General features: G+C 46.1%; 1 protein-coding gene across 1 annotated transcript in view; it reads right to left on the reverse strand.

Moving 5' to 3' along the window:
- LOC135875242 (chloride channel protein C-like) overlaps positions 1 to 15,204 on the reverse strand; it is a 98,813-nt gene that overhangs the window by 54,777 nt on the left and 28,832 nt on the right. Inside the window, exons 10-11 of the mRNA XM_065400244.1 lie at positions 14,994 to 15,165; positions 7,855 to 8,026 (exon numbers count right to left, since the gene is read on the reverse strand). Coding sequence (XP_065256316.1) covers positions 7,855 to 8,026; positions 14,994 to 15,165 — 344 coding nt within the window. The remainder of the gene's footprint in view (positions 1 to 7,854; positions 8,027 to 14,993; positions 15,166 to 15,204) is intronic.

Here is a 15,204-nt window from a genome sequence, read left to right on the forward strand (position 1 = left end):
CAGAATAAGTGACACACAAGCTAGCAGAGAAAATTCACAGAAATGCCAGAAGGTAAAACTGGGGAGATTGAAAACAAACCACAGCTGCTGGCAATCTAATTTGTGGCTCTTATGTATCCCAGAGGAGGAGGCTGAAGTGGAGAATACACAATCCAGCTACTCACAGCCTGATACAAGGCACATCTATAGTGGCATTTTTCTTGAATCTCATCAAGCTAGAAAGTACACTCTGATGTTTACAGTCCAAGCTTAATCTGAGTGCAGTAAGTTCCATGATTTTATTGCACAAACTAGCCATTTTCACTTGCTAAATTTTCACCTGTTAAACAGGAGAACTGGGGTCCATTATGTCAACCCTGCACATATAGTGCAGAATTGATTTGCCTACAGTGATGCTGCTGCTTCCCTTTACCCAAGACAGTCTCTTTGCAGATGGCATAGACAACCAAAGTCCCTGCCATTGACTATTAGATTCTATTTTCATCATATTGCCTCATGTCACTGTCTGTAATGTATCACCAGACTGAGAGCTTCACTCAGTAAAGGAGGATTTAGAAGGTCTGGTCTGCGAGTTTAGTGTTTTCAAAGCTTTCTTGTTTTCAGGAGCTCCAGCTTTTATCAGATCTACCGTAGGATGCAGCTCATTCAAAATCCAGCAGATTGCATCCTAATAAGCATTTGGTTGTCTGAGCACATGCCTCCTATTTTTAAATCTTTCCACTGGCTTCCTGTCAAAATTCACATTGATTTTAAATTCCTTATACTTTATATTTTCAGCTTTGAATAGCTGTAGCCCATCTTCCATAACCAGTCTGCTGTACTTACACATCCCCAGCCATTCAATTGGATCTGAATTGTGGATCATTTGCTTTGTGCTATAATCTTGTCTCTGTTTAGGCATTTCTAAGATATCCATCACTACAGTATTTACTGTTGGTGCCAACATTTGATGCATTACCAGAATCTCATGTGAACACGCAAAGGACCCACAAGCCTGTTGAAAACACTTCTCAATACATTCACTTGTACCTTCTAGTACATGCCATATAACATGTACTATTAAAAACTATGCTTTCACCCAGTATTGGCAACATGACCTAGATTTCGCAAGAGTGCCATAGCACGGTAGGGAGTAAGGAGACAATGGATAGACTCTGTGTAGTTACCATCACCTAAGATTTGACTGCTGGGTTGCAATATCTGACCAAAGCTGAACTGGAAGTGCCAGGATTTCGCATGTGTAATATTCAAATATTCTATACACTTTAGGCTAAAAATTAAGCTTTTGAAAAAGCACTGTACTAGAAGGAGTAAAGGAACAGAAGCTGATTAAAAATAGCTTTACCTACAGATTAAGAGAAAAAAGGTATGCTAAGAGTACAATTTGGGTGCCCCTTCCACATTTGGGTAGGGCTGGTTGAAATTTTCCAGAAAGAAAAGTGCTGAGGATCTCTACTTCATGGAAATTTTCAAAATGTCCGAATTTCCCATGAACTAGAAATTTGGAGTTCAGGCCAGCTCTACATTTAGATGCTCATACATCAATAGGAAGTAGTGTACATGAAAAGAAAAGTAGACCAGATACAACTATTCTCAAAGTATAGGACAAGAGGTTCATTTGCAATGTTCTTTGGTTGACTACAAGCAATGCCCTACCAACATGCCTCAGTCTTCATCTGGGCACTTTTGAGGTTGAGATGCTAGGTAAGTCTCCATTCCCCATAAATCTTTGGATTCGCTGCTGAACTAGCATCAAGTGACAGTTAGTGCCATTTGTGGTTTCTACGATATGAATATGTGTCCGTAAATGGACTGAGACAATGTCACACAGTCTACTGAACAACCATCAGATGGTTAGCAATTTTAATTCACTACCAGAGTTCCCCTAGCACTCCCAAGCCACACGCTTATGCAGCCACACCCTTTGCTGGCAGGGATACAGTAAGAGGGTGAAAAGGTAGGAGAGAAAGAGACTCAAATTCTAAACTTGAGGTCTGGGAGTTGTTCATTCTGAACACAGAAAAAAAATTAAATGAATATTTCTCGTTATGGACTAGAGTCAGATTCAGACTGGTGCCCCAAGGTTAAATGCTCTGTATTCTGTTACCAGGCCGCTGACCTATCCAGTCCTCTGAGTATATTTTTCGTTTAATTTTGCTTTATGTAAAACTATGCTTGCCCTTTCTTTCCTGAGCATGAGGGAAATCTTCTGAGCCCCAAGGACATCCCACTTTTTTTCCTTTTTATCACCCTTCCTACAAAGGCCTCGTGTCAAACAGACCCTTCCTCCAGAGATGGAGCATTGGGTATAGCTCAGGGGTGGGCAAACTATGGCCCGCGGGCCGGATCCAGCCCCTCAAGGCTTTAGATCCAGCCCATGGGATTGCCCCCTGTTGCCCTTCCTCCAGACACCGCCCGCCGCAGCTCCCATTGGCCGGGAACCGCGGCCAATGGGAGCTTCGGGGGAGGTACCTGGAGGCACAGCAAGGGCAGTGCACACTGAGCCTTCCGCTACCCCCTCCCGCAGGGACCGCAGCACTTCCTGGAGCGGCGCGGGAGCCGGGGACAGGGCAGGCATGCAGGGAGCCTGCCCTGGCCCCAGTGCACGCCGCTGCCACTCCAGAGCCACTTTAGGTAAGTGGCGCCGGGCCTGAGCCCGAACCCCTCCTGCACCCCATGCCCCCAACTCCCTGCCCTGAGTCCCCTGCCTGCACCCCACACCTCTCCTGCACCCCAACCCCCTGCCCTGAGCTCCCTGCTACACCCTGCACTCCTCCTGTGCCGAGCCCCCTCCCGGAGTCTACACCCCTCCTGCACCCCTGCCCTGAACCTCCTCATACATCCCGCACCCCTCCTCTGCCCCAGTCCCTTGCCCTGAGCCCCTTCCTGCACACCACACCCCCTCCCACACACCGCACTCCCTCCCGTACCCCAACCCCCTGCCCCGGCCCTGCATACAATTTCCCCACCCAGATGTGACCCTCGGCCCAAAAAGCTTGCCCACCCCTGGTATAGCTCCATTTAAATGCCACCAACTCCATTCCCCGTATCCACCAGAAGAGGGAGCCCTTACTGATAAGGGCCTGGTGTATACACAGTTTTGGACTGATTTAATTATTTCAGGCAGGGGTGTGATTTTCTATCAAAATAGTTAAGTTAGTGCAACCCCTAGTTTAAATATCAGCATCATAGTACCTTATACCAGTATAACTTATTCCCCTTCACTTAGGGCGAAAGCTATGTCAGTATAACTGCATCCACATTAGCAGGGCTTGTAGCACTTTACTTAGGCTAGGTCTACACTACCCGCCTGAATCGGCGGGTAGAAATCGATCTCTCGGAGATCGAATTATCGCGTCTCGTCGGGACGCGACAATCGATCCCCGAATCGACGCTCTTACTCCACCAGCGGAGGTGGGAGTAAGCGCCGTCGACTGGGAGCCGCGGAGGTCGATTTTGCCGCCGTCCTCACAGCGGGGTAAGTCGGCTCCGATACGTCGAATTCAGCTACGCGAATAGCGTAGCTGAATTTGCGTATCTTAAATCGACCCCCCCCCCCCCCCGTAGTGAAGACCTGCCCTTAGACTAGTTAAAGAGAGACCATTTTTGTCTGGAGTCAAGCCCAGAGTACAGGATTTGAACTCTAATCTCACACCAGGAGAGCCCCATCCTTCCTTTTTAACACCTGGGAAGCCATGCAAGTCAGATACAGCTTTCCAAGTATCTAAGTCTAGTCACAAACAAAAAAGTTACCGAGACAAAATCTATTTCAATAAAATGTGCTCCTGCCCCCTGAGCATCCTCTTGAAGTGAACTCAGGACAATTATGCAGCCTCAAGAAACAGGAGGATGTGGGGACAGAGGTCTTGCACTTCTTGTAGTCTCCAAGGGAAACATCACCACATCTACCATTTGCCACAAAGGGCAGACGATGAGGATCAAGTGTCAATGGGGGGGGGGTGCGCGGGGGTAGAAAGAGGCAGCCAAGAAAGAAGATGTGGCCAAATGCCTGTGGGGTCTGCCACAAAAAGAAAAAAGAAAGCATTTTACAAACCTGTTCACTACAAGCCCCACATTCATAACTGTTTCCAAATGGAAGGCTATGTGGAAAGCCAAAGCAAACATTCCCAATTCTTTTTGAACCTATCAGACTATATAGGAAAATATGTGCATTTTATGGTTTGGGGGCACAACCTTATAACTATGTTTTCGCATTGTCATGTCCAAGTCCTTTTATTCCCCCTCAAAAATTAATATTTCCTAAAGCAATACAGCTATTTATTTTGGGTGAACTTGAATTGAAGCACAATCTCCCTTTGCAAAACAACAAGGCACAGAGGAGTTAGAACATGACACCTAGGGGATTTCAGAGCACACTGCAGTGCAACCATAATCATTTTTCTGGTGCCTTTTCAACTGATTCAAGCTGTTGTCTTAGCAGTTCAATGCTAATTCTGTATGCTCATAGTTGGCACTCAGAAAAACAGGAGTCAGGGAAGGGGGGCTGTAAAGAACAAAATTTACAGTGTCTGCCTCTTTATTAGAATTGTATTAAGCACAGTTCTGGTTTCATCATGCAAAACTGGTAAGTGTTCTGGCAAGAAATAATTTTGAACTTCCCTACTGTGAACCACAGCCTTTCAGGCACCAAGCTAAGGAAGACGTCAATCAACTGTCTTCCCATTGAGGTGCTAGATCGGCAACAAGCTCCTAAAGTGACAGGATACAAATGATATTTAAATTGGATTTTCATAGAGTCAGTGCATGTAAACCCAGGCGCCCCTGGCAAAGGCATTAGGCTAGTGCCATCTTGTAGCTTTCAGATAACTTAAAGCAGCTGTGTAGGGAGTAACTATCCCAGCTCCAGTTCCTCCAGATTTCACAACCGGTCACAATCAACCCTGAATTTTCAATACCCCAACTTAAAAAAAAAAAATGTAACATCTATAATCTGATAATCAGCAGAAGAACACTTTAGCACATACACACTTAAAAGGGAAGGAAGTGGGCATGGGATAGAGAGGGCTTCAGTAAACAATAGCATCTGTTCATCATTTCATAATAAAATAAGAATATTTTATGTATACATAACACTTTTCATCCTGAAGGAGCCAAAAAATGCTTTACAAACCATATACATAAAGCATTACTGACATGTAACCACCTCTGGGTTAATGGTGACAAATAGAGCTGGTTGGAAAAATTTCAACTATAAACTGTCAGACTACACAGTTCCATCAAAAACACAATGCTTTGTAAAACCCTGTGGATTTCCCCAGAAATTTTTTTCAGAAGAAAATTGGTGGGAAAGGATTCTGACAATGTCAAAATGTCCTGTTTCAACATTTTTTGAACTAAGCATTTTTTATTTTTCATTTTATTTTATATACTATATTATAATATAATCATGCTAATCTAGTCAGACCTCCTGCACATTGCAGGCCACAGAACCTCACCCACCCATTCCTGTAATAGATCCCTAACCTGTGGCTGAATTACTGAAGTCCTCAAATCATGACTTAAAGACTTCAAGTTATGGAGAATCTGCCATTTACACTAGTTTAAACCTGCAAGTGACCCTTGCCCCATACTGCAGAGGAAGGTGAAAAAAACCCAGGGTCTTGGCCAATTTGACCCAGGGGAAAATTCCTTCCAATCCCAAGTATGATGATCAGTTGAACCCTGAGCATGTGGGAAAGATCCACCAGCCAGACACCTGGGAAAGAATTCTCTGTAGTAACTCAGAGTCCTGCTCATCTAGTGTCCCATCACTGGCCATTGGGGATATCTGCTACTAGCAGTTTCAGATCAGCTACAATCTCATCATACCATCCCCTCCATAAACTTATCAAACTCCATCTTGAAGCCAGTTACCTTTTTTGCCTCCCTCTGCTCCCCTTGGAAGCAGGGCCGGTGCAAGGAAGTTTTGCGCCCTAGGCGAAACTTCCATCTTGCGCCACCCAGGTAACCCCGCCCCCTGCCCCAGCTAACCTTTTTCAGAGCCACATCATATTGGTGGTTCATAATCATCCTGTGATCATCCAGATCATCCAGTACACCCAGGTCTTTCTCCTCCTCTGTCACTTTCAACTGATACGTCACAAAAGCATAGGAACAGCCATACTGGATCTAGCCCAGTATCCTGTCTTCTGACAGTGGCCAATGCCAGGTGCCCCAGAGGGAATGAACGGAACAGTGATCAAGTGATCCATCTCCTGTTGACCATTCCCAACTTCTGGAAAACAGAGGCTAGGGACGCGATCCCTGCCCATCCCAGCTAATAGCCATTGATGGACCTATCCTCCATGAAATTATTTAGTTCTTTTTTGAACCCTGTTATAGTCTTGGCCTTCACAGCATCCTCTAACAAAGAGTTTCACAGGTTGACTGTGTGTTGTGTGAAGAAATACTTCCTTTTGTTTGTTTTAAACCTGCTGCCAATTAATTTCATTTGGTGACACCCCCCCCCCCCCAGTTCTTGTGTTATGAGAAGGAGTAAATAACACTTCCTTACTTATTTTCTCCACACCAGCCATGATTTTATAGACCTCTATCATATCTTCCCTTAGAAGTCTCTTTTCCAAGCTGAAAAGTCCCAGCCTTTTTCATCTCTCCTCAGATGGAAGCTGTTCCATGTCTCTAGTCATTTTTGTTCCCCTTTTCTGTACCATTTCCAATTCCAATATATCTTTTTTGAGATGGGGCCACCAGATCTGCATGCAGTATTCAAGATGTGGGTGTATCATGGGTTTATATAGTGGCAATATGATATTTTCTGTCTTATTATCTATCCCTTTCCCAACATTCGGCTAGCTTTTTTGACTGCAGTGGATGTTTTCAGAGAACTATCCACAATGATTCCAAGACATCCCCAGCTTATAGCAAAAATTCTTGTTGTTACTCCCTAAATGCATGACTTTCCACTTTCCACTATTAATTTTCATCCCATTTCTATAACTCTAGTTTACAAGGTCATAAAATCATGACATTTTAAAGACAAATCAATTAGGGCAGACAGGATATTGGTTTAAGGTCCCATCTGAATGTTTTTTGTGCTTACGCAAACACACGCACACCCACACACTCACCGATATCCATGGAACATGATTGATGTACCTTGGGAGGATGAAAGGTTGAGTCTTTCCTGACAGGATCTGAACCTGTGGTATCCACATCACTTATCTTGTCTAGTGTGAATTTCAGCCAACTCAAGTCTCATCTGTCCCTCCCATTCTCAGCACAACTAATTGCTCAATTCTTAGGCACAGGTATTGAAACCAGGGTAGGCTAAGACCCCTCTAATTGTAATACTTTTCCATTTAGCCTTTAACTTTGCCCCCAGTGTAAACCGTCCCAGTGTGTTCTAAAGAAAAGGTGTTCTGCTCAAATTAGAGGTACACAAAAACAAGTGGGGCACCCCGTTGTGAGGGAATCTCAGGAGTACACTTACAAAGACACATTGTGCAAGACCTCCCTCCCCACAAAAGTCACCCCTCACTTCAGGTGTCAGATATTTAAATATAATAATCCATGTTTTAAAACTAATCAAAAGAGAGGTCCTGGATTCTGCTCCCTTGCTGGTACATTATTGACACCTCTGTTACTATAGAGACAAGAAATGGATTCTCTTCTCTCTAAATTTAAGTGCCAATTCCAAACATATTTTGCTAATGAAAATCCTTGCAAAAACACCCCAAGAAAACCAAAAATAAAACAACTAACCCAACAAGCCTCCCACTTATGAACTTGTGTCTGTGGGTCATGAGTGTGGAGTTCATTTAGTTGTGACAGCGGAAGATTTAGGCCACCCCAACCTGCAAGTTGGCCAAATATCGGAGAACTTAATACATTTACCATGATAACTGTGAGGGAGATGGTTAGTCTTGACACACCGCTGAAAAAAGAAGCAGCTCCAACAGCAGCAAAGAGTCCCGGATCAATCCATGCTCCTTGTTCATTGGTCTGAACACCAAAAATGGACACAAGAATCAGGCCAACTATCCTGCCATATAAAGCTCCTGTGTACCTGCATGTGAGGAGAAGAAAATAAGGACACTACTTTTGCCAGACACATTATTTTCCAGGATTTTTTTCTTCTTCTCTGCTAACCCGGCATTTCATTCTGTCAGCTCTACTTTTGTAACATAGCACTGTTCCAGTAGCACCAGGGTCCTTGGAATTATGGGGGCCCAACCAGCCAGGGGGAAAGTAGAGCGTGCTGGCCCCACAGGGCAGAGAGGAGGCTGGGATGAGGGACCCATCCAGATGGGGCGACCCCAGGCATGAACAGTCAACAAGGATGTGTGCAGAATGCATGGGGGAATCGCAGTGCTGGGGGAGGGAAGGCTCTAGAGAAGGAAGACATGGCAGCCACCCAGAGACAGAGCACAAAGGTAAAAGCATGGGCCACTTTGCATGGGGCAGGGAACTGGGGGGGGACAACAAGCAATGGTTGGGGGCAGGGAGAGCTGGGGGAGGCTAGTTCAGAGCTGGGGGTGGGGAAAGGGGGTTGGAGCAGAACTGGGTGAGTAGTTCAGAGCTGTTGAGGGTGGGGAAAGGGGACTGGAGCAGAGATTGAGGCATCTGAAGCAGAGTTAGGGGGAGGAGGAGAGGTGAGTGTGACGGGATCCCCCCGGGGTGCAGCCTGAGACAGTGGAACCGCTGTGCCCCCTTAACTCTCTCCAGCCTGGGCTGTCTTTCACAATGCTTTGCTAGTGACAAGCAGCAAGCCCCTCCAGGCACTGTGATCCCTCAGCACAACAGCATGTGGAGCCCCACACCCAGCTAGATTGCATGAATGCTCCCAGAGCCACTCATGAATCACACAGAGAAAGGCACTGGACAAATCCCCCCAGCACTGTACCCCAGGAATATACAGTCTTGCACTGCTCAAAACGGGCAGTGCAAATTTATTAATTGGTTCACCCCTTCAACAATGGAAAGTGGTTATACAGCAGCCTTTGTCAAATCTGAGCAGATTTACCACACACTTCAAGCAAACTCACTGGTAAAGATAAACAGTAAAACAAATTTATTGACTATAAAAGATAGATTTTAAGTGATAGGCAAAAAGTCAGAATTAGTTACCAAAAGAAATAAAATATAAGCATGCAGTCTAAACGCTCAACCCTATTAGACTGGGCAACATCTAGATTAAGCAGTTTTTCTCACCCCACTGGATACTGCAGTCCTTAATATACAGGTTTCTTCCCTAAACCTGGACCAATCTCAACAGAGTCTTGTCTTCTTCTCAGTGTTTTGGTTGCTTGCAGCATAGGTGGGGGCAGGAGAAGGGCCCAGTATGTGTCCACTCTGTTTGTTTTATACCCTCACTCCATGTGCTTGGAAAACGTAAGTCCAGGCATGTCTGGTGGCATTGCTGAGTTTCCAGGCAAGGTTGAGCAATTCCCCTGGTGTGGCCTCATGCAGGTGAGTCACTGCATTGTAGCTCCCTTGCTGGACAATGGTTGTTGATGGGTTAATTGATACCCTGCCTGGGTGTTGATTACTTTTCCTTTCTCTGTGCTCCCTAGGAAGGGTCCTGTCTCTTGTTCAGCTTCAAAACTCTGCCAGCTAACAAATGGGACAGTTTTCTTGGTCACTGACAACATCTCTCCTGCCCCCGATCCTGAGGGCATGTTGCCTTCTGCGGGAAAGGAGCTAGTCTCAGCCCCTCCCATACTTGAAAGTATGCTGCTTCCCTGTGTTACAGAGTCGCAGGGATCCTCACCCACCTCAGTGGTTTCTGAGATCCTATCACCCTTCTCTGGGCTCCCCACAGGATACATTTCTCTATGCTCCCTAGAGTGGGGTCTGGGTCTGGTTCAACTTGCTGACCGCTAACTGGCAGGCATTACACCTCCATCTTTTCCTGATGTGGTGTTGCCTCCAGCTGCAATGCAGGATTTGGTCTCAACCACCCTCCCACTTGGAAGCATGTGGCTTCCCCCACTGCAGAAGAATCAAGGAGACTCTCTCCCATTCTCTCAGCAGTTCCTGAGACCTTACCTTTCCCTCGGGGGTCCCAGCATAAAACTCTTTTTTGTTGCAGGCAAATACCTTAACCTGAGCTACATGAAAAAAATCATTACCAAGGAGCAGGTCGACTAGGAGGTGTTTCTTTACCCCCATAGTCAAAACACTTTCCAAACCTTCCCACACCACATGGATTTTAGCTAGTGGTACCAGGAATCTGCTTTCGCCCACCCCCACAATCTCTGCCATTTGGCCAGGTAATATGCTGGCCTTTGGGACCACACTCTGCTTAACCAGAGAGATCTGGGCACCTGTATCCTTCTGCCCCAAGTACTCCCTGCCATTAATTTCGACAACCTTAACATGCTCCATGTCTGGTTCTGCAGAGGCTAATCTCACAACACCAATATGATAGGTTTCGATTGCCTGGGGCGGGGGGGGGGTTCTGTGTTGAGGACAGCAGAACTAACATGAGTTATTGGTTGCCTGCTTCCTCCTAGCACAGGGCATTTATTCCTCAGGTGATCAATGGAATTACTCTGATAGCACCTTTTGGGCTCTTCTGCTTTTACAGGAGATTTGGGAGAAGGGTTAGAGGAATGGTTTGGGGGAGGTGAGTACCCAGCCTCCCAGCCATCCTCCCTCTTGCTAGGGATAAAATGGGAGCTTCCTTTCCCACCAGATTTAAACACTTCTTTCAGTGGTATGTTTTCAATAGATGCCTGGGTCTGTTCAAAGGGATCAGCAAGAGACACCATCTCTTCCACACACTTTACATCTTTGTCCCATAGACACCGCTTTACATCAGCCTAACATACGCCTAGGAAATGCTCTTGAGCAACAAGATCCAACATTCCCTCAAAGCTTGTACCACCTTTGCCCCTCACCCACTTTCCCATCAAATCTTTCATTTTGTTCACATATTCCCCATTACTCATACCAATATCCCTCTCAAGATTCCCAAATTTAACTCTATATATTTCAGGGTTTTTTTTCAAAACAGTGTGTTTAAATTTACAATAGTCTGAAGCATCCTCAATAGGCATTTCATTGAATATATTCAGAGCTTTACCAGTTAATTTTGCAATCAGAGTAGGAACTCTCTTGGCATCAGGGATCTCATGCACTGCACACAGCCTTTCAAAGGTAGGCAGATATTCATCAATATCATCTGTCTCCTTGTATGCAGGACATAAATAGTCCCATCTGCAGATTTTTGGAGTGATGGGAATCGCTGGGGTCAGTGGGTTCTGGTTCTGCTTCTCTAGCAGGTCCAGTCGGTGCTTTCGCTCTCTTTCTTCCTGCTCTCTCTCTCTTTCTTCCCATTTCTCCTTTACCTCCAGTTCTTTCAGTTGCAAGAGTCTCTGGTGCTCCCTCTCCTTTTCTGCAATCTGTAGTCTAAAAAGCTCCAATTTTGCAATTGTTTCACTGCTTTCAGTCATTCTTCCTGTTTTTCTGTCCCTACTTCCCTTTCCCGAAATAAGCAAACAGAAAATAACAAACCGGTAGCCTCCTCCTGACTGTCCTTAGCCACCACACTTAAAGCCTTACTTAAAATCTTTACACCAGTGTATGAAATGCAAATCTTGCTCAGTACAACGAGCTATGTATTTCATCCTGCTCACAGCGCCACTGTGACGGGATCCACCCCACCCAGGGTGCAGCCTGGGACTGTAGGATCGCTGTGCCCCCTTAACTCTCTCCAGCCTGGACTCTCTCTCACAATGCCTTGCTAGTGACCAGCAGCAAGCCCCTCCAGGTGCTGTAATCACTCAGCACAACAGTATGTGGAGCCCCACACCCAGCTAGATTGCATGAATGCTCCCAGAGCCACTCATGAATCATACCAGCCAAATCCCCCCAGCTCCCAGCACTGTACCCCAGGAATATACCATCTTGCACTGGTTGATTGATACCCCACCCAGGTGTTGGTTACTTTCCTTCCTGTTGCCTCTGGGGAGCTAATATCTGGCTGATTCTCCAATTTACAGCATGTTTTAGTGGCAGCCATACCACACAATTCTCATAACTTCACATGCATTAATGCTATACATATATGGATAGAGAAATGACTTTCAGCAGATCACAACCTTTCCCCTGATACGATCACGATTATATAAAAATGAGGAATATGGGGGTTCCAGGCAGAGCCGGCTCTAGGATTTTTGCCGCCCAAAGCAAAAACAATTTTGGCTGCCCCCCCCCTGTTTTTTATTTACCCCCACCCCCGGCCCCGCCTCAACTCCGCCCCTTCCCCAAATCCCCAGCCCTGCCTCCTCCCCCCAGGCTCTCAAGCTTGGGAGGGAGGGGGAGCAGCAGCGCGCGAAACAACAGTTTCTCGGGATCTCCCCCTCCCTCCCAGGTTTGAGAGCCTGGGAGGGAGGGAGGGAGGGAGAGAGGGAGGGGGAGACTCCGAGTGGCCGCGGCGCGGGCGCCGCTTCTCCCCCTTCCTCCCAGGCTCTCAAGTCTGGGAGGGAGGGCGAGTAGCGGCGCGCGAGCGGCAGCGGAGGTGAGCTAGGGCGGCCGGGGCACATTTTTAGGGGCGGCATTCTGGCGCCGGCCATGCCGCCCCTAAAAATGTGCCGCCCCAAGCACCAGCTTGTTTTGCTGGTGCCTAGAGCCGGCCCTGGTTCCAGGACACTCCCCCAAGGTATAGAATGTTGCAGTGGGTTGGAATAGAGCTAGAGGAGACCAAGTTGGGGTGCTGGGGAAGGGCAGCTCCAGGAACCAGGCACCAGGGGCAGAAGGGGAGCTAAACAGGAGCTGGAGAGTAATTGGATCAGGGCTGCGGGAGCTGAGGACTGGATTGAAGGAGGCTGGAGCAGGGTTGAGGGAGAGCTGTGGGGGGACAGGATCAGAACTGGAGGGGAGCAAGGGAGGCCCATGGGGCAAACTGTGGATTTATAGGGGAGTCATGAAGGGGCTGGAGGGAAGCTAGGCAGGAGTTGGGGGATGGGAGGGTTAGGTTGAGGCTATGGGGAATTAGGCAGGAACTGGGAGTATCTAGGCAGCCGCTGGGGGTTGGAAGGGCTGGACTAAGGCAGGGAGGCAGAAGATCAAGGCAGGGATTAGAGGATGATGGGGATGGATTGAGGCTATGCGGGAACTCAAGGGGAGTGGATTTTGGAATTGGGAATGGGGCCCCAATCTATTCTTGCAACAGGGTCCTCTGGGGCCTTGTTATGGCACTGATTTAGTGCCTATCACTATAGCCTCTAGTACAGTATTGAATTACCTACCAAATTTCCCTCACTTTGTATGAAGAGGCTAATAGATCAACTGCTTTTCAAAAAGAAGGGGTATAGTATGATGCAATATTTAATGCTCTCCAACATTCAGTGACAATGAGGTTTAGAGGCATACATTAAGGCCTGATCGACACTAAGAAATTAGGTCAGTATAACTACATCACTCGGGGGTGTGAAAAATCCACACCCCTGAACAACACAGTTAAACCAACCTAATCCCCAGGACAGACAGCACTAGGTTGATGGGAAAATTCTCCTATTGACCTAGCTACCACCTCTCGGGGAGGTGGAGTACCTACACAGATGGGAGAACCCCTCCCATTGGCGTAGGTAGTGTCATCACCAAAGCGCTACAGCTGTGTAGCCGTGCCATTGCAGCGTTTTAAAGGAAGACTACCTTCAGATGGCAGGGATTTGGGGTATATCAATCAGGCCAATCTAAACAACATCAATCTGCACTTCTATAGCTCCAGCCTAGAATCGCCAAATGGTTTTTAAAGCATTAAATATACCTCACAACAACCCTGTGAAGTAGGCACGGACAGTATTATGATGTCCATTTTACACATGGATAAATTGAAGTGAAGAAAGGTTACTTGCCCTAGGTCATACAATGAATCACTGATGAAGCCAGGAATAGAACCCAGGAGTCCGAGTCCCAGTCCCCTGCATTCAACAAAAGGCTACACTGCAGCACAAGAATTTTCAGTTCAGACAGCCTTGCCGTAAAGGTAAAATTGTTGGGTTTAGTCATAGTTTTTTATTTCTTGTAAAAGAAATTTAATTGACAAAGAATTCAAGCCTTGAATAAAGTCTTGGGCTTGTACAACTATTCCCCCTGTCAGAAGAGGCATTGTATTACCTGAAGTTAGAAGGATTTGGAGAGTATCATATCTCACTATTACTCAAATTTTTTCATTTACTTGTGTAACTGATATATTTTATTGATGTCTGGCATCCAGATATATTGGGCCGTAGATGTCAGGTTACCAGTTCATAGACACAGGAATTGGCTGTTAGACGTATAGACTACCCGATATCTACTTAAGCAAAGATGTGCCAGGCTTTTAGCAACTACTTTCTAGTGAAAAATGATTTAGATATCAACTCTCAGGGGAAAAAAAGTGTTGGGCAAAGAAAAGCCAGAAGATTTCATATTACAAAACTATCTCAAACGTAGGGATTCCTTCAGCATCTAAGTGATATTACCTTGGTTATCCATTCTCCAGTCATCAACAATTCATCCTTTATAGGTTTACTACATCAGTATTCATACTACATCCTCCCACCATTACTGTAAGGATTCCGCACTAGTATGCGGCAACCTACTCACTGAAGACATTGGTCTGAACCACAAAGGCAAGACCTAGATGCAAACTTCCCCAACATTTAGACATATTCAGGTTGACGGTTTAAATTCAGTCCATTATGGACACAGGGTCCAAATGAAAAGTCTGAAACCAAACTACTGTTATAGAGATGAAACCAGTTTGAATGCTTGCTCCAAATGTAATGGGTTTCCAAGTTTAGGGTTTTGGTTATGCCCCATCCATAGCTATATGGGGATGTTTTCTCCCTCATTTCCCTTCTGCAATTTTACCCCTCTACCCAACTAAACTCCTGCTGAGTGACCCTGTTCCAGCGAGGTGACCCAGTCAAAGCAATGACAGCATTCCTATTGGTAGCCTTCATTTTCCAACCCATACGACTGCCTCGCCAACATAGGCCTTTCCTATATATAACCTATTAATTTAGATATGCAATACTTACAACATGGGTATAACCAGGCCACTAGCAACAGCAGAACCCGCAGTCCAGCAAGAGAGAAGGAAATAAAATGCCAGAGCTGTAATGAGAGAGGTATATCCAAACTCTTCATGAGTCCCACGTCTGAACAAGTACATGATTCCTCGCTTACCATTCTCAGCTAGGAGTGCAGCTGCTTCAAGGGAGAGAGAAAAGCAAAGCAGGAGTACAGAAA

Source organism: Emys orbicularis, chromosome 2 (assembly GCF_028017835.1).
Source record: "Emys orbicularis isolate rEmyOrb1 chromosome 2, rEmyOrb1.hap1, whole genome shotgun sequence".
In the NCBI taxonomy this organism is placed as follows: domain Eukaryota; kingdom Metazoa; phylum Chordata; order Testudines; family Emydidae; genus Emys; species Emys orbicularis.